The sequence below is a fragment of the Lichenostomus cassidix genome, chromosome 1Aa, assembly GCF_008360975.1.
Source record: "Lichenostomus cassidix isolate B80296 chromosome 1Aa, HeHo_3.0, whole genome shotgun sequence".
Taxonomy (NCBI): Eukaryota; Metazoa; Chordata; class Aves; order Passeriformes; family Meliphagidae; genus Lichenostomus; species Lichenostomus cassidix.
In genome coordinates this window covers 40,976,151-40,995,934 of record NC_139480.1, presented here as the reverse complement: position 1 = coordinate 40,995,934, position 19,784 = coordinate 40,976,151, and the positions used below count along the sequence as shown (strand labels likewise).

At 33.8% G+C, this 19,784-nt stretch overlaps 1 protein-coding gene across 6 annotated transcripts in view; it reads left to right on the top strand.

Moving 5' to 3' along the window:
- Nucleotides 1-19,784, top strand: part of CEP290 (centrosomal protein 290) — a 46,351-nt gene that overhangs the window by 14,326 nt on the left and 12,241 nt on the right. For all 6 annotated transcript variants that reach the window (XM_085046113.1, XM_085046103.1, XM_085046123.1 and 3 more), the window contains exons 22-41: nt 638-787; nt 1,795-1,910; nt 3,438-3,540; nt 5,185-5,415; nt 6,240-6,413; nt 7,781-7,892; nt 8,695-8,900; nt 9,259-9,410; nt 10,386-10,497; nt 11,244-11,699; nt 12,747-12,911; nt 13,135-13,242; nt 13,321-13,455; nt 14,060-14,320; nt 15,430-15,537; nt 16,113-16,303; nt 16,962-17,175; nt 17,357-17,494; nt 17,600-17,821; nt 18,356-18,472. In XM_085046113.1, the coding sequence (XP_084902239.1) occupies nt 638-787; nt 1,795-1,910; nt 3,438-3,540; nt 5,185-5,415; nt 6,240-6,413; nt 7,781-7,892; nt 8,695-8,900; nt 9,259-9,410; nt 10,386-10,497; nt 11,244-11,699; nt 12,747-12,911; nt 13,135-13,242; nt 13,321-13,455; nt 14,060-14,320; nt 15,430-15,537; nt 16,113-16,303; nt 16,962-17,175; nt 17,357-17,494; nt 17,600-17,821; nt 18,356-18,472 (3,471 nt within the window). The remainder of the gene's footprint in view (nt 1-637; nt 788-1,794; nt 1,911-3,437; nt 3,541-5,184; nt 5,416-6,239; nt 6,414-7,780; nt 7,893-8,694; nt 8,901-9,258; nt 9,411-10,385; nt 10,498-11,243; nt 11,700-12,746; nt 12,912-13,134; nt 13,243-13,320; nt 13,456-14,059; nt 14,321-15,429; nt 15,538-16,112; nt 16,304-16,961; nt 17,176-17,356; nt 17,495-17,599; nt 17,822-18,355; nt 18,473-19,784) is intronic.

Below are 19,784 nucleotides of genomic sequence, written 5' to 3'. Positions count from 1 at the left end.
ATTTGCTACTTAAAAATAAGTTACAGAAATTAGGTGTTTGAAATGATGAATCATTCTCTAAAGTCCTATATCTTGTTTTAAGTTGTACAGTTCATTCTGTGGAATGCTTCTTCCAGGGAAGCAATGAGGAATGGAATACTGTCTTACAAGAAGCCAAATTTAAATTTGTCTTTTATGACAGCTTTGGTCATACAAAAAGATTTGCTAGAAACTAACCTTCTAAAATAGTGTTTTATGTACTGTTAGAGAACCAGAGAGCTTTTAAATTAAATGAAAAGGCAAAGATTTGTTTAGAAAAAACTGTCAAATAACCACTGCAATAATTCTTTCCAAAACTTAATCTTACTAAAGGAGTAGGAATGCACTGTGTTTTAAAGAATTGGGAATAAAACTTCTGTGATATGTGTAGTTGCCCTGATTGCTGGGGTAATTTGAAAATTTGGATTAATTTATTATGCATTTAATGATTTATGAAATCATAATATTTTTAAAAGGCTATTTTAAGGAGTATTAGAATATTTTAGAATGTAAGTGAAAATTAAGTTGTTAGTAACAACTGATGCAGCAATATATTTTCCATCATTTTTTAATCTAACAGCAAGAGCTATTTCTTTATGGTTTTGTATCCTTTCTTTAGATTGCACAAATGAAAAATGAAATTTCCTTACTACATCAGTCAGAAGGAGCCAATATTGTCTTCCAAACAGTGAATCTTCCAGAAGGAATGGCTCCTTCAAGTGTTAATACAATTAATTCTCTGAACGAATATTTAATACATCTTACACAGGTAACTCATATATTCCTTGAAATAAAGAGTATGTGTACCATGTATCTAATTCCTCTGAAATTCAGTATTATGCCATGTATGGACACAAGAGATCTCTCAAAAACTATTTTGGTGTTCTAATATCTACTAAACTCTTTGGGATATTTTTTTAATTTAAAGCTGTAAGTATTTTGCTGTGCTGTAAGCCTGAAAGGTAATAGTTAACTAAATTTTGGACAGAAATTCAGATTTTTTTTTTGTTTGAAATCTGAATTTTGATCTAAACATTTGCCCGCTCTTCCTTCTACTTTCACAGTTGCACTCTTTCTATGAGAAATTCTCTCTTACTGCTGTCTGGATTCCACATCTGAGTCTGCATGTGCAAATCCTACTTGAACAGTTTTTCCCTATAGAGCCAAGGTCTCTATTAATTTACTACATGAATTTTCATTCCATTATTTGTCAAAAATACATCAGCAATTATAAATAGAGGCATAAATACATTGAAACAGATGCCAGTGATTCCCCTGGGAAGCATAGCAAACAGGCATATAGTAATGAAGAATTGACTCCTCCAGAATTGCAGTTAAAAAAAAAAGTTACCTTTTTATTATTATTAAATTTATCTTTTTCTGTCTATGATAAATTTTTTAAATTTTTTCATTAGAGAATATTTTTTCAACTCAATATGCTTAAAAAGCGGAAACATATTTGGGAACATGAGAAGAAAATGACACTTCCCAGTTAGACATTCAGTCAGTATTCTTTGTGGGCTAGTTACAGGTCATGGTGTTTTGAACTTTGTGCACTATTTCACACCTATTAACGTGAATGCCAAAGCTCATTGGACTTTTTCCATCCATTGCTTCTAAAGAAAATACATAATTCATATCCGTAGTTCACACCGTTCATGACAGAAGCATTTATCATGAAAACACAAAGGACTGACATTTTGATTAAACTGATAGTTTAATGTTTAAAACCTATATTAATAATTTCTATATTTTTATTTGGAAAATACTAATTAGGAACTGGAAAACAAAGAAAAGTTACTTAAACAATTGGAGGATGCAGTAGAGGACTACAAGCGAAAATTTGCAGTGATTCGTCATCAACAAGGCTTGCTATATAAAGAATATCAAAGGTATTGCTCTCTTGACTGAATTATGAAAGTTCAATTATCTAAATATTTAACAATCTTGAAACAAGATTTGCTGCTGTCTTGAAGTAGTTCTTTGGTTAATGTCGTAAGTGCTGCCATGTTTGGATATGGACTCCATACATTTTCCTTAGCCCTGTAAAAATTCAGAAAACTCCTAAAAAAACATTTTCTGCTGGACTCTTTTCATGTTGCATATTTTATAATGAGGATTCCATTGTTCTGTCTGCGTCTGATACCTTGCATTTTATTAGAACCTGATATGATGGACTCTTCAGCCTCATTTTCTTTTGCTTTCAAGTATGGGTTCTAATAGGTTTTTGGGAGTGGAAAGGAGGGGAGGAAGAAAAGCGAATCCAAATACAGTCAGAGTTCTCTAAAAATTTCAGGTTGTCAGGATTTTGTGGTTGGTTTTCCTTCAGACTCCTAGTTCTTTTATATGCTTCAGTGAACCTAAATTCTATAAAATTATTCTTACGGTCAAAAAAATTAAGTGTTTTCATCTGTTAGGAGAATAGGTATGAACATGATGATTTGGATTTTTTCAAGTAACAAACTGTTAGCTGAGTACTCTCTCTCTTTGGATTGGAGTGAACAGTCACCTGGACGGCTTCTGGAATAAGGGTTCAGCATTTCAGAAACCTTTGTTCTTTGTATCACTTAAGACTTCCAGACAATGTCTTTTTAAGGCATTAAAGATACAGCTGTTTTGTTGATGGCTATTATATACTGCCTCATTTACAACTAGATGAGGGAGTCCAACGACAGGGATAAGATGATGATTCAAGGCTCCTTCTTCTAAACCTGGTACAGACTGAAGTTACAGGAGGAAAATCTTTGACTTGACATCCCATAAAAAGTCTCTTTCAGAGAATTTTCTTTCCTTCTCCTCCATTTTACTCCATTATGTAAGAAACTAAGATGCCTTCTTTGAAAAGAAAATACTATTTCTGAAATACCTTTGGTTACCCATTGCTTAAACAAGCCTTAAGTATGCCATACAGTCTATAGAACTTCTTTATTAGGCATGTATGAAAATTCATAGTCTTTTTTTCCCCAAATAAATATAAATGGATAGAGGAGAGTAGTTTGGGCCAAAGTGAAGCTGAATAAGCTGAATCTTTTTATGTTTGCATGTGTTTTTCACTGAAATAAAACAAGGGTGGGAAATTATGTCCTCTATCCTAAGGATCTGAGATAAAATAAATGTAATAGAAGGAAAGATTTGCAGGCAAAAAAGTAGAAAAGTAAGGAATATATATCTCTGCATTATGATATATATTTGAGGAAGAAATAAGATACTGAAGAATTCTTTTCATCATCAGCTGTAGCCTAAAAAGAGGATATTGTTTTTCGGCAATCCATCTACAATTTGTCATGTATTTTTCAAATTATATTACTGCTAAAAGTAAGTTCCTTCATTTGCATTATTTCACAGTTGCTGTTGAAGTTAGATTTCTAAAAATCTTCAGGTCTTTCATCATAATAAATGAAAATTCCTTTCTGTTTTAGTCAAAAGGAAAGCTGGCAAAAAGAATCAGAAAATATTAAAGAGGAAATGAAAAAACTAGAAGAGCAAAAAGAACAGGATGCTACAAAAATAAAGGCATATTCTGTAAGTAATTTTGTTGCTTTCATTTTTCAAAAAAGATTTTAGGACATAGAACAGAGGTTTTAATATACTCCTCTCATTTGTTTGATGGGGAAAATGTACACACTCACTTCTTCAGTGTGCTGTGGGGTGCTGTGTACATGTAGGGGTGCCCTAGGGTTGTGTGTGCCTGTTGGCCTTCCTGCAGAGTGCTAATCCATGCACTGCAGAGAAGCCACCCCAGAAGTCACAGCACACACCTGAGGTGTGGGTCCCTACCTCCAGACTGTTATCTGGAGTGCTGAGGTGTGCAGCAAGGAAGGGTCACTCGCATGCACATAGAAGATTCAGGGACAGCGGAGAAGCTTCTGAAGCTGAACTAAGTTGTGAGTGTTGTATTAGGACCTTTTCTTCCTCTGCTGGTAGAAGTTTTAATGCATTTTTTACACTAATTTTCAAGCTGACAACTTCTTCACTTCAAGTCTCTGATTTTATTGTTATTATTCAGTCTGGTTAAAAGTTTTCCTCTTTAAGATTATCAGTTTTGAGCAAATGTCTTCTCAGGCAGTCTTGGGTATTCTATTCACACACACTCTTTACACTCACACTGCTCTCTTAACAGCAGTTATTACCCAGGCTGTTTTGAGTGGGAGGAGGAGCATGCAAAAACCCCTTGGTAAACACATTAGTTTATAAGGTTATTACCTTTAATTGCATCTTATTATATATAACTGTTATTGTCAATAAATCATTGTTTCAGAAAAGCAGTAAACAGAATTTATCTATTTTGATTTACTTCCACCAAGTCTGAATTCAATATTACATTGAGAAAACTGAAAAGTATTGGTGGTATTTAAATGTTCCTGGAATTGATGGGGGTGTCTAATCACAGGCATAGTGCAATTTTAGATGACTACGGGTGTCTTTGGGCACCAAGCTTTGCAAAATTTAACTGAAGACATAAGCCACATGTGTTGTTTTAGAGAAGCAGGCAACAGAGCAAGGATATCACAGGGTGTTGAAAGTAATTGTGGATGTTTAGACAGCTGAGTTCTAACATGTCCAATTTCTACTACCTGTCTCCTTGGCAAGCTGATGTGTGTGACAGCAAAGCTTGACTTCTGTGACCTGAGTTGCCATAATTTGCCCTCCCCAGTGCTGCCCCTCCTGCAATTTATACATGCATGCAAACACATGTGCACACATAGACACAAATGTTTCTGTAGGGGGGATCCTGTGGTTACTTTACAAATAGGGGCTTGGTCTTCAAGGCAGGACATCACTGAAGTTTATTTGGGACCACAGGACTTCTATTTTGTTTAGATAAATGTTCCAATGCTTTTTTTTATTCTAATGTAAAAGGGAATACTGATTCACTCTGACAGTGAATGCAGAGAACCGTTCTTGTTCTAAATTTTAAAAATGTCAGCATTGATTAAAATTCTAGTTAGTCAGTCAAACGTACTTAGCTTCTGAAGATTCATCTTTTTCTTGGAATATTGTATGCTTGATGTATTGAGTGTGTGTATATATTTTATAAGCAAAAAATTTCAGACAGATTAATGGACTTTTCTGAACTAGATGAAAAAATATACAAGAGAGCTTGTGTATGTAATTGTGCTTTACCATATTTCTATACAAGGTTCTTGTCAAAAAAATGTTTTACAGAATTTACTCGATGCACTTCAGATGGATCCTGATGAAACAAAGAAAGTACTTGCAGAAAATAATAGAAAAATAACTGTTTTACGAATTAATGAAAAATCGCTAACAAGGCAGTGTAGCACTTTACTTGAAATGGAACGGCACCTTAGAAAAGAAAATGAGAAACTAAAGGGTGAAATAACACTTATGGAGACTGCAGTTACAGGGAAGATTGGAAACTTGCAACGATTCAAGGTATAGTTAATAGCAGTAATCGCACATATTTTTATTTTTACAGTTTGAAAATAAATACCCTTTGTTTTTAAATTGCGTTAGTATTAGTTTTTTGAATGCATTACCCAAAAGCTTGTTAATTGCTGTTATAAATCTTGTAGAAATACTTGTATTTAAATAAGCACTGTGACTAGGACAAGCTCGAGAAGTGGGTGCATGGGAATCTCGTGCGGTTTAACAAGGCCAACTGCAAGATGCTGCAGCTGAATCAGGGCAGCCCCTGGTATCAATCCAGGCTGGGAGATGAACAGATTGAGAGCAAATGAGATTTGATATTAGGAATAAATTCTCTACTGCAAGGCTGGTGAGGCACTGGAACAGGTTGCCCAGAGAAGTGGATGCCCCATTCCTGGAAATGTTCAGGGCCAGGTTGGTTGGGACTCTGAACAACCTGGTCTAGTGGAAGGTGTCCCTACCCATGGCAGAGTGGTTTGAACTAGATGATCTTCAAGGTGCCATTCTTACCCAACCATTCTAAGATTCCATGATCATCATATGAAACCACATCTTACCTTTTGGCCTTGTAGGTTGCTAGAGCCTGTATTGATTTTATAAAATATGTTTTGACAGTGCCTTGAGAGGCAGCTATTGATAAAATTACCCAGAGCTGGAATATCAGAGAAATTTTGTCAGTGTTTATTGCAGGCAATTTTTAAAGATGAATGGTAGTTTAGGAAAATGAATGTCTAAAGCACTATATTAAGTTGTATTCTTTTACGTTGAGTAATTTTAAATTTAAATTGGTAGCTGACCTTAGAAACCTATTGTGTTGATTATTTTCCTAGGAAATGGCTTGCTTTAAGATTGCAGCTCTGCAAAAAGTGCTGGATGGTAGTGTGCCATTGTCTGAGCTAGAAGTGGCCAATAGGCAGTACAATGCATTAACTGCTAAATACAGAGAGATGTTACAAAAAGATAATTTGCTCGTCCAACGGACAACAAACATGGAACACCTGGAGGTAATGTTTGTGTTACGTCTTAACCCTAAGGGAAAAAAATTATTATATATTCATTCTGCTTTGCTTTTTTTCCTCACTTAATAGAACGATAGAACAGAAGTCCCAGCACTGAAATTGCTGGTTTGAACAGTTTCATAGGGGGTATGAGATGTTTGAGCCCGTGTGACTTGCTATTGAATTCTAATTTGCTTTTGTGGTATTCTTCAGTGGATTAAGACAATACACAGAGTTCCAGATTTTATTTCAATGGGCAGACATAAAAGCATTTTGTTTTGGTTCTTTGGTTTTTTGTCTGTGTGCTCTTTAAATTAAGCTTTGGATATGTTCCCTCAGAAATTATTTTTAGTTCTTTGATTACTAAAACAAGGCTGGCAGGAGGATTGTTTGCTATCATCTTCACTATTGGAGGCCATAAGGAAAGTAAAACGAGTGTAAACACTTTGTAAGCTTTCTCTCAAAGTATGTGCTCTTATTAATTCCCAGCTTTTACAGGAATGAAATGTTTAGTTCCAAAAAGAGTAAAACTTTAGATTTTTGCTTCCATGAAAGAACCCAAAACCCCCAAAGATTGTTCATAATGTGTTTGCAAAATATTGTAGGGGCTGCAAATACTTAACTCTTCCCGATAATTTTTATTCTGAAGTAGAAGGGAGTTTCTTCTCAAGAACTCTGTGAAGTTGGCTTCTAAGATACATTACTACCTCCCACTTTGCATGGGTGGTAAAGAAGGGGTGACTCCTATGTCTGTTTTATGGAATTTTGTGTGTATGAAGAGTTGCACTGTCTTTTTCAGCAACTTCATAGAGCTAGAGAACCATTTATCAGCTAAAAACGTGTCCAGAAAACTAAAAATGGAAAATTAATATGAAGTATTCAATTTGTTTTATTGGTTAATGAAGAAACTTGAGTTTCTATTTGAAGGGAAGGAACATTTACAAAAGTAATGTATGGCATCATATTAGATACCTAAAAGAACTAAAAGAGATGTATGATCTGTCTCAAACAGGTATTTATGTGCAAGATGAAGCACCCAGTGTGGGGTGAAATATCTTCCAGAAGCAATTCTTTCCCACTGTTAATGAGGTGCTTAGTATGACAGACAAAGATTTTTTTCATCTAATTCTAGACACTGTAGATCACTGGTAATAAATATTCACACTATTTCTAGCTCTTACAGTAAGATACAGAGAGAAAAAACATACATTTTTACACTTAAGAGGTAACTTATACTCTTCTGTTGCCATATATGTAGGTTATGGGTCGCACACAGGTTAAGTCTGTTAATCTGAAAAATTTCATAGACACTGACAAGAAACCTGCTACAATTAAATAGTTTGCTATTGTGTTGCAATTTTTCTGTCATGCAGCGTGAGAATGAATCCTTGAAAGCACAGATAAATTCATTGAATAAGGAACTGGAGATCACGAAAGAGAAACTTCACACTGTAGAACAGGCTTGGGAACAGATGGCTAAACTGGGCAAGTATGAAAGTTATGTTACAGTATGAAAAATGAAATGGTATATCCTGTCCAAAAGAAATATTCGAAAATATTTTAAAATTGATGTATCTTAACCAAAATAAAAAAATGCAACCTGTTTTACATCTTTCAGTAATGGTCTTGGTTTTCTTGATGAATTATTTTGTTTGTATATTTCATTTGACTAAAACAAATTTTGGTATTTTTCTCTGGAAGCTCTTCACTTTGACTTTTCTTGGGTTACTGACTCAAGGGTTTAAAAGCTTTTAAAGCAACATCACCTGAATTTATTTTTCTTAATATGTTCTAACTTGTTTATCAGTCATAGTGCTTCAGAGGTTGTTGAGAAAATTATTTCTTTTTGCTGGTTTCATGCTTTATCACAAAGTATTCTTTCTTGATAGCTGGGGTTTCTTTGTATAGTTTACATTCCCATTATTCAAGAAGAACTCATTCACCCCTGTTTCTTTTACAGATTTTAAATTAACTTTCCTGAAGATTTACCAGTTATATTAAGGATAAAGTGAAAGGCTACATTGAAAATAGTTATCCGTCTCAAAACCTGTGGTTGCAGATACATGCATTTATAATTGATAGTGTTATTTTTTTCAAATTACTTACTTTTCAAACATATAATAAGGCAAGATAACCATGCCTCCCATTAAAAAAAAACCCCACAGATGTTCTGATAAAGTTTATCTAACACAGATAAAGCAAAACTCATGTTCAGTTTCATGGTGGAAATAATTTTCATAGTTGAATCAGCTTGTGTATTCCCTAATTTAAATATTTTTTCTTGTAGGGGATGACAGTGCCATGGACAAAGCCACAAAAGCAATAACCAACAGTGAGATTTTGTCCATTTCTAAGAAAATCACAATGTTGGAAATGAAGGAATTAAATGAAAGACAGAGAGCAGAACATTCACAACGAATGTATGAGCATTTAAGGAGTACTGTAAAGCAAGTAGAAGAACGTAATTTTGAATTGGAAACAAAATTTGCTGAGGTAAACCTGCTGAGATTTAACAACCTAATTTGATAGATCTTAAAAGCATATTTTTGAGCTTTTTCAAAAAATATTTGTATCAATAATACCACTGTATGTCAATAAGTAATTATATAAATAAGCTTATGATGCAACTTGTGTATTTGTTCCTATGTGTAAGTAACCCTGCAAACAAAAAGATGTTCAAGCAGAGAGTAAAGGAAGTCAGTTTTTGAACACAACTTCAACACAGATGAACTGTGTATTGTAATGACTGAAAAAGAAGAAATACTTTTGGCATTGCTATTTCATCGCAGAGTTCGAGCAGTTATGGGTGTAGGATACCATTTTGTTTCTTTCTGGTTTTGATTTTTTTAAGCTCACCAAAATCAATCTTGAGGCACAGAAAGTGGAACAGGAATTAAGAGATGAACTGTCAAAGAGTGTAAGTAAGGCAGTAAGTGATGCAGATAGACGACAAATCATGGACCTAGAGAAGCGTGAGATGGAGCTCAAGATTGAAGTATCAAAGTAAGTGTTGAAGTGACACATTTTGAATGCAATATGTTTGGAAATATGTGAAAATTTAGGCATATTAGTCATATGTAATACACTACTTATGTATCACTGACATCCAATTTTCAATGCCTGTTTTTTTGAGCATTCATATATGTCAAATTTGGCATTGGAAATGAAGCATTCCTGACTATAAAGAATGCAATTGTTTCATTTTAATTTGATGAAGGAATTAAGTGCTGGCCTGGATAGATAGGGTAAGCATGCAATTGATACTTACAATAGTATTTTTAAACTAATAAAAGTTGATTGTGTTTCTGTGCCACAACCCTCCTTACATGTATGAAAATCTCATAGAACTAATTGGAAAGCAGTCTTATGTTGAAAGACTCATATCTCAAAGATTAAGATACAGTGGGAGGGAGGTTTGCCTTTACTTAAAAGAGATTAACTTCGCCTAAGTTTAAAAACTGAGCTTTTTAGATACGTTGTTATGGACATTTGTCTTTGAATAATTAATATAATCCTGTTACATTCCTAAACTAACAAAGTCTATAGGGTTACTTGCAGTGATTTTTGGCACTGCAAATAAGTGATTAGCCTTGGGGAAGCAGAGAAAGGAATTGAGAAAGAAATTTTTTGAGCATTTAAAAAATGTAGAGTATTTATATCCTGAAGTAGGATAGAAATAGAGAACAGAGATGTTTAGTTCAGGTAAAAATACCATGGCATTGTTTTCCTGGAGTAGGTTACTGTATAGCTTAATGTATAGTAAAATGTTCTTTAAAACATTGAGAGGCAATACAGAAGAAGAATTTTCTTAAGCAGAACTGTGAGTAACAGAGACAAGTATGCTCAAAAGAATGAAATCCAAATGTTTTGGTATGAGGAAACATACTAAGTATCTTTTCGTAGCATCTCCTATGCAGAAAAATGTGATAGGTTATTCAATGGTTTCAAGTGACACAATATTCTTGTTTTCACTGGAAGGTTAAGAGAACTGTCTGATGTAGCAAAATCACAAGTTGAAGCTCTGGAGGCACGCCAGCAATACAGAGATAAAGAAGTGGAATGTCTTAGAATGCAAATTTTAGATTATCAGGTAAAATTCAGCCTTTAATAAAGCTGCAGTTTGGATTTTTTTTTCTTGGAGTGAGAAGAAATGAAGTATTTTTGCAGTGAATTAGAAAACTGCAAAAGTATTTCAGAAGGATCTTAGCAAGATAGTCCTTGTAGTGCCCACACCCTTTCAAACGTTCTATTTCACATTAATTATTCCCTTCTCCATTAATTCCATTTCTAGCTGTGCAGCTACTACAGATCCTGACCTTTTTCCATGTTGTTTTGTTCCTGTGTCATTAATAGCTCACAGTCAAGGAAAAACTCATGGTCAGGAAAGTTTGATAATTTTTACAAGACAAGAAATCACTTGTAAATATTGAAGATTTGCAATAGACTTACTATTTTGTTTTGTTACTAGCTAAAGCAATTTATTTTGATTTGGTTTCATGTTGTAGAAGGCTTTGAGTCCTTAAATCCAACACTTGTGTCAGCTTTTACATTACTATATTTTCTAATTTTAGGTATATATTTTTTCCTCAATTTCTGGTATTTTGGAAAGAGACTGTTTTTAAGATCAGTTTATGAAAAGGTGTACTTCTAAAATGTGGCTGTCGAGACAATAGTGAAAAAACTAAAAGCCTGTTAGACGCTAATTCTTGCTCTTCTCTGTGGAATAAAATACATATGTAGTATATAAAATAAAAAATTGCTTGTTTATATTCACAAATAAACTGCATTAATATATTCAAAAGAAAAATAAATCTGTTCTATCAATTTTGTTCTTAGGCACAGTCAGATGAAAAAGCAATTATTGCAAAACTGCATCAAGATATCATAGCCCTTCAAGGTAGGGAATCTGCTGCTGTAGGCAAATTGGAGATGTTTAAAGTGAAACTACAGAAGATGGAAATCCATAATCTACGTTTAGAGCAGAAGCTTGATGAGAGAGATCAAGCCTTATATTTTGCCCGACTTGAAGGAAGAAATAGAGCCAAACATCTCCAACAGACAGTTCAGTCTTTGCGGCGACAGTTTAGTGGTGCCCTGCCTTTAGCACAGCAAGAAAAGTTCTCTAAAACAATGATTCAGCTACAGAATGACAAACTGAAGATCCTGGAAGAAGTTCAGCAGGCCCAGCAGGAGCGTCGAAATGCAGAAAACAGAGCATTAGAGCTGGAGTTAAAACTGAGAAGTTTAGAGGAATTAGTAAGTGCTTTGAAGGATACAAGAGGAGCTCAAAAGGTTTGTGATTTTACAGGTTTGAATAGCTTTGCTTATCTGATCTGCATTTAAGTTACATTTCTGTAATGTTTCAGTTTGTTCTCTAAATGTGTTTTGATGTAAAACTTTCTGATTTCAAAATACATAGAATATGACAGCGATCATATTTTGGTTTTTGTAAAAGTCAGTGCAGTTATATTTACTATTTAAATTTTTTGTGAAATTAAGTCATGTAGGAACCAGAGGCTTACTACAAATGCAGTTATATTAAATTGAATTAATTATGAATTTAATTTAATAATAAATTAAATACAGAGTAGCATTTTGAAGTTCTGCTCTGTGAGCTTGCAGTGAAATCTTCACTCCAGATCTATGTCTCTTAAAATATATCCAGGGGTAGTAATTTAAGCAGCATTATCAAAAATGTTACTGTCCTCGTGTAATTCTGCTTTAGCATATATTACAACTGTGAGCAATGTTGCTCTGAAATCTTAAGGCTTTCTCACTTCTCTTCAAGATCACTGTATATTATATAATATGATTGGATCTGTTATGGCTGAAGTTGTCTGCATGTAAGCAATCAATGGGTGTAATGCTCTGGGCACATTTTAGTTTTAGTCAGTTTTATAATATTTTTCTGGGGCATTTTGAATTATGTCTGTTATTCTTAGCACATGTGCAATTTTTTTTAAATACATACAGGTTTTAATGGTTTTGAATACTTTTGCTCTTTTAGGAAAGACAAACCAAACTTGCATACTTTTTTTGTTCTGTGTGGACAGATACACAGAGTGTAACTTGGGTCATTTGAAAATCGTTTGCAATGCTCTTTTATCAGTGTAAGGGAAACCTGTTGCCTCTCCAGTTGTCTGCTGCACTTACCAGTCATTCCCCTTGCTGTTTCATATTCTTGTCGTGCTTCCTCACTCAAGAAAAGTGAAGAGGGTTAAAAAGGCAGAATATCTATCTTCCAGTTAGTTTGAGAAGTTTCATCCTGCCTCAAAGAGTGAAGCTGTGTCTAGCTGGCCTGTGGTAAATTATAATATACTGTGTGTTGTTCATTGCAAGGTAATTGAATGGCATATGAAAATGGAGGAACTCCATCTGCAGGAACTTAAACTCAGTCGAGAACTAGTCAAGCAAAAGGAAGAGGTGAAGTATTTGCATAATGTAATTTCAGAATATGAATGTACAATCAATAACCTGGAAGAGGAAATCGTACAGCAGAACAAGGTATGTATTTCTGCATGGTATTAAACAAATATTCTATTCCTTATTTTACCAAGTGATTTTCTAATAGGTTTCAATGTAGGTGTTTGTATCTTGATTTCATAATTCTTTTTAATAGCTCCTTTGAAAATTTTACATTTTGATAACTATTTGTTCTGTTGAAGTTGGCTGTAAAATTTCCATTGCCTTCAATAAATAAACTACTTTTATCAAACATTTGTTACAGTTCCACGAAGAAAGGCAAATGGCTTGGGACCAGAGAGAAGTAGAACTGCAGCGCCAGTTAGACCAGTATGATCATCAACAAAATGAAATACTTAGCACAGCTTTAAAGGTACATGCACTAAAAATAGACTCATAAGCATGTTTTTCAGAGCTGTCAGATCACATGAATATGAATATTTCTGTACAGTTAGAAGACGCTACAGGCTCAGTTCCAGACCCTGGTTTGCCAATCCCACAGCAACTTGAGTTGGCTTTGAGAAAGATTCAGGAGCAGATTCGAACAATCCTGGAAACTAGGGCAACCTGCAGATCACTGGAGGAGGTAATTAAATGTATGAATTGTAATTTAAAGTGAAAAAGTTTCTATTTCCATGCCCTTCTTTTTCTAGAAAAAATACCTTTTTTTAAATGTCATTTAAACATATTTAACTCAGAGAAAATGTAAGTAATGTAATCACACCATGAATAAAAAAGAATATTTTTTCCATTGGAACAAATCATAGGAGAATTTTCTAGTGTTTTTATTCATCCATTTAGTAGCATACGATGCTCTTGCTGTACAAAATTCAGTTGACTATACGTGGTTAAATTTAGCGAGTGTTACAAAATATCTTGGGTTGTTTAATTGCTACTCTGTTACAGAAGATACTTCATGGTTTTAAAATAATTTGTAAAACACCGTATCTTCATTTGGTAGCACAAAATGAATTGTTAAAGTATCTTGTGCCAAGCAAATAATAAATAAAGACACAGTAATGATATTCTGGGACATTCTCATGTAACAGTAATCCCATACAGCTAGAACCCAATGCAAAGCATTTTGTATTTATAAGTCCATTTATACAAATCTTTCTGGTACATTTTTTGAAAAGTAAGATCTTGCAGTATTTGAATTCTGAAAATGCAGAAATTGTGTTTTGTTGTAGAAATTAAAAGAAAAGGAAACCGCTCTGTGGAAAGCTGAACAAAATGTTGTATCAAGAGACAAAGTTATAAATGAATTAAGACTTCGATTACCTTCAACATCAGGAGAGAAAATAATGGCTGAATTAAGCAAAGAAGATGATTCAGAGCACCATCACGCCATTAAAATTGCTCATCAAACCATTGCAAATATGCAAGCAAGATTAAATCAAAAGGAGGAAGTGTTAAAAAGATACCAACAGATGCTTGCTAAAGCAAGAGAGGTAGTTAAGCTTTTTGTCTAAAATTTCTTCCATTTTCAAGTTGTTTTAGTTGATTCTATGTTTTTTCGTTGCTAGTGAAATCTAAGAAAAGTTTCTGAACTCACGGAACAGAGACAATTCTTTTGGATGTGGAAAGTTTGTGTAGAATTTTTTAGCTTTTTTGAATAGGAGGTTTGCTTAGTCAAGAGGTTATGTATGTAATGTCTGTCTAGGAATTAAAGTAGTGTGACAAGAAGAAAATTAACATTCTGCTGAAGTGGTCTCAGTATACTTTGTGTATTTCTTTGAGATTTTTCAGTATTTGGAACAGAGGTCTCTGGACTGTGTCTGGTAGTGAATTTGGAAGATAGAAGAAAGACATGAATTTATGGATAACATTCTTCTTAAAGCATATATTAAACTAAGGCGTTTTTTAAAGCATAAACAGTGTATCTAAACATACTTTGTATTATTTAAGCATAATTCATTTTCTTTTTATCCATAAAGTGTATTTTCAAGCATAAACCTTTTATCAGAGAGGTACTTCAAGACTAAAACATGCATTAGTTTTAGTGTGTTTGGATCAGAAGCACACGTCCAAAGCAGACTTTCTATCATCTTCACCTAGTGTGCTTTGGTTAACAGGTGTAGCTATTTCTTTTGGGAGAAATCAAGTTTTTTTTGTTTGGAAAAAACCCCAGAAGATGCAGTCTGAAAATGAGCCTGTTGTGCTCTGTGTGCTAGTATTCGATCCATGGGATCCCACCATAGTCCAAAGTAAATAAACTTGAAATGTACCTCGGATGGATATCACTGTCCATACTGATAGTCAGAGTTGGTGAGGACTAACAGCTGCTGTTTTGTTCTCCAGCTTCTGTGCTGTTACACCATACTACCAGCTACATAGCTTAAAACTGCGACAGTTAATTTTTTTTCCCAATAGTGTTAAAAAGGGGGGGAAAAAATCATTGATCATAGCAAGAAGAAAGAAATTTCTTAAAACTTACAGAATTAGAGGAAAATCTGGGGAGTACTATTGAGCAATAATTGAATAAACACCTTGAAGGCACTGTAGTTTCATGACTTTCTGTGATAGTGTACATTACTAGAGTTTTATTTTGAACTAACAGGAACAAGAGGAAATAGCAAAGAAACATGCGGAAGACATAAGAGTTCTACACCAGAAGTTAGATTTGCACACTGACAATTCCCTTAAAAAACTCAAAGAGACTGCTTTGGTGAGTCATATATATTTCTGGAATTATTGAAGTTGTTCATATATTTTTTTCACTTTGTTGCTGAAAAGAACAGTTTTGCAGTCAAAAGTAAGTAATAACTGATGTCGGGAAAAACAAATGGGTGATTGATACACAGTTGTTATATTGTTCTTGAGAGAAATCACATGAGATGGGTTAGAAGTTAGGTGTAAAAAGCCAAAGTTACCACTTCAGTATATAGGGGAATTTTGCATATCATCCTAGCTTTTGGGGACTTCTAGAGGAGAGAGTTATATATTGTTTTCTGTTCTTCTTATTTAGTGTATGGTTACATTAAGCTAACCCATTTCAATACAAAATTTCTCACTGCACTTTATGATAAGGTGAAACCTGTAATTAACTGTTTTCTGTTGATCATTAGACGTACAAAGCTCTTTTTAAACCAGCCTGACTGGTTTCTCTGTGAACTAAGAATCACATCTCAGTAAGTAAATGGTAGCTATTAATGCTTGATTGTATTTCGGGTTGAGATAAAAATGCTTATCTTTTACTTAAAGCTTAAAATGTTTATCACATGCATTTGTTCTGTTTTACAGGCATTAGGGAAAAAGACTTCTACATCCCTGTCCAACAGCAAATATTTTCACCACTTAGAGCAAATTGTAGCAGAACAGGATAATTCTCTTGCTTCGCTTGTTGGAAAATTAAAGAAAACATCATCTGATTTGGAAAAACAAAAACAAATTACTGCAACGAAAATCAATGAGTTTGAGACTATCAGAGCCCAGTAAGTTTTTAGACTATTAACATAAGTCACAATTGGAGTGGTTCAAGTCAATGATATATTGCTGCTGCAGGACTGATCTATCAAATTGAACATGTTTTTGCTGAATTTAAGATTTTAGCTCAACAAAAAAAATCTCAAAAGCCCTAATATAGTTAGCAATTATGTTATTTTCAATTGGTAGCCCTTTCCTGGGCTAATAGGGAAAAACTGTGGCTTGGAAAAATGCCTTTTAGTTGTTAGCCTTGTGCCATTTAGTGAAAAAGAAAGTTGTTTTTAAGTTACTGTATATACTTGCTGGCTTGTGTTTTGTCATTTTTCTCCCCACAATACATCCATTTGGGTTTGCTGCTGAACAAGTTTAAACTAATGAAAGTTTAAGCCGTGTTTAAGAGGACAAAAGTATGATGCTTTCTTTACATGTAAGGGCCAAGAATGAAAATGAACAGTGCTCTAATCTTATTTTGCTGACCTTCATGAGTAGCTCTCTTATTAAATAGAGGCTGCCTTTGTTGATTCAGTCTTTCTGTGCTGTTTCCAAATCTAAGTGTCATTTTCTTTAATAATAATAAAAAATAAAACATTGTGTCTTCTGTGATTTATTTGGAGTTTGCTAACTTAATTATTACACTATACACTATTAATACTTATTTTTTATTAGGCTTCAAGAAAAGCACACAGTTGATGTGGAACAAATAAAAGAAGAAGCAAATGAATTGAGGAAAAAATTATCTCAGAAGGAGAAGGAATTAGCAAATGTAAAAGCTGAACTAGAGGTCCAAAAAGAAGCAAATAATAGAGCACCCACAGCAACACTGAAAAACCTGGTGGAACAGCTGAAGAGCCAGTTAGCCATAAAAGAGAACCAGCAAAAAGTTAGTCAACAAAAATTAATTTCTGTGTCACTTAAATGTTTCTTAATGCTTAACAATTCTTTGTATATCTGAGCAGGAGGTACAATATAATTGCATAATATGCCACAGTAAAATACAATTGCCTGTGTTGTTTTGTAGCATCATCGTCACTTACAAAAAAAATTGAATTAATTATTTTCAGGCTTTGAGTAAAGCACTTCTAGAACTCCGAGCAGAAATGACTGCTAATGCTGAACAGCAAATTATTGCTGCTGCATCACAAAAAGAGGCATATATGAATGTCCAGGAGATTGTTGACAGACAAACAAAGGGGCTGACGGTGAGTACTAGGTAATAAAATGATATTACCTTTTTTTGTATTGCTTTGTTGTATTTTTGATCAACCTGATGTGGGGGCTTTGCTGGCTTTTTTGTTTTCTTCTAGACACAGATAGAGGAATTGAATAATCAGATTGCAAAACTTACAGATAACCTTAAAATAAGTAAAAACAAGGAGACTTCTTTGTCTGACGAAAGGGATGAGTTAAACCAAGAACTTCAGAAAAAAGAAAAAGCATTTGCTAAAATATCGAGGGAAAAAAATGAAATGGAAAAAGAAAATGAAGAGCTGAAGAACCGGATTAGGAGGCTAAGCAGTAGCATTCAGGTAGAAGTGACTTTTCAAACTACGTTTGATCTTGCTCAGATTTCTGTATGGATGTGCTGGTTTGGGGGGTTGAAAGATTTAAGTATCTTACACTTGGTTTAAAAAATTCTTTTTCCCTTGTCAGCTGGGTTACATGCAAGCTATTAGCTTTTTTCTTGCTTCAACTAAAAAAAATTTACTTGCTTCTTGAAGTATGTTTTGAAGAGTCTGAGGAGTTGAATTACCACTTTCATAGCTTATTGGAAAAGTGGTATTTTGTCTTGTTCCTGGCTGTCGCTTATTTCCCCTATCAGAAGAAAAGTCAAGGATTTACAGAAGAATATCTGTTTTTTAAAATTCAGCTATATGCTGATGATTATTCAGTTCTGAGTGAAAAGATACATTCCAATATATTCTACAACAATTTAAAGATAATTTTTAAAAGATCATTTAGGTTCTAAACTAATTTGGAATTAAACCCCTTTTTTTTTTACTGGAGAAAAGAATTTTAGTAGTCACTAAACTTGAAGTCTGTAAAAATTTATAATTTTTCAGAGCAAAGCTGATGAACAAAATCTGATAGATGTGCTTCAGAAAAAAATTAAAAAGTTGGAAAGTGAACTTGAGAAAAAGTCTGAAGAAACAGAAAAAAAAGGTGTAAGAGAAGACAAGGTATGCGATGTTTATATCATGGGTTTGAAAGACCTCATCAGCCTTACCCAAGGCAGTTCACCTCTCCCTATTTCTTCTAAAACCTTCCAGCCAAACTTGATCTGAAAAAAGGAGTTTCATGGCTGCAACTGCTTATGTTTCTCATGCTCTTTGTTACTGCTCTGGTTACTTAGTACTGATACCTTAACGTTTACCTGCCTTTTTCTAATGGATTTTTAATTATACAAAATCTTAGAAAACTAAGATTTTTTAGGCAGCAATGAAATTGATTATGTAAGTTCTGACAAATGTGCCTTTGTGAAATCAATGCAATAATAAAAACACAAAGTACTGAGGAGCAAAAGAGTGAATCCTAAAAGTGATGATGTCTGTATAAGTGATTATTCTTTACAACTGTGATCTCCACATATAACAGGTTTGAGCGATTGGAGTTGTGTTAATTTATGAGATGCTTGCTGGTTTCTTGCTTGTTACTACATCAGTAACTAATTAGTGGCTTCTCATATTAATTGTAAAGCATACTGGAATATTATAACATTCTTCTGTAATGACATTTAGACTATTTATATATGATATTAAATGTTATTCTAGGACTGCACTTATGTTTTCAGTTAATTTGAGATGTTTTAAATACCTCTTGCTTTGTGTCTAGAGATATTTTTCTCACACTTGGCATGCATTTTTCCTGTTTTTCAAGATTTTAATTTCATTCAGTCTCTTAGTAGTAACTATTTAGAACAAAGACAAAAAATGAAGTACAGGGAATAACCAGAGAAGGAAAAATTCCAACTAAAAATAAACAAAGAAAACCCCAAACCAAACCAAAAATTTCCTACAGGAATATTGACTATGACTTTTTAGTAGCCATTTGTGATCCTATAGGTACAAGTTTTAACAAATTTATACTTTATAATTACTGAATTAACTCTAAGTAGAGACTCCATTTCTTGTAAAAAAAAAGAAGTTCTGCAGCAGGGGCATGTGAGCCCCTTGTGAGTTGCAGAAGACAGAGCTGTTGTAAATTGCCATACAAAATACCTACTTTTTCTTAAATCTGTCTAATGTGTAATCGAAGTAAAAGGACACATTGCACTAGCACCTCTATTTTCATAAAATGCTTCACTCCTTTTTTTGTAAAATGAATATTAACAGCTAGGGAAGAATTTGGTAGGAGCATTAAACTGCATTAGTTTTATACACTAGTCACAGCAGTGTATTCAGCTGAACCTGCTACTTAGCTTTGGCAAAAAAATACGTGCCTGCTATGGCTTCCTGGTTTAAATTCATAAATGAAGAATATATCATTCTTAGT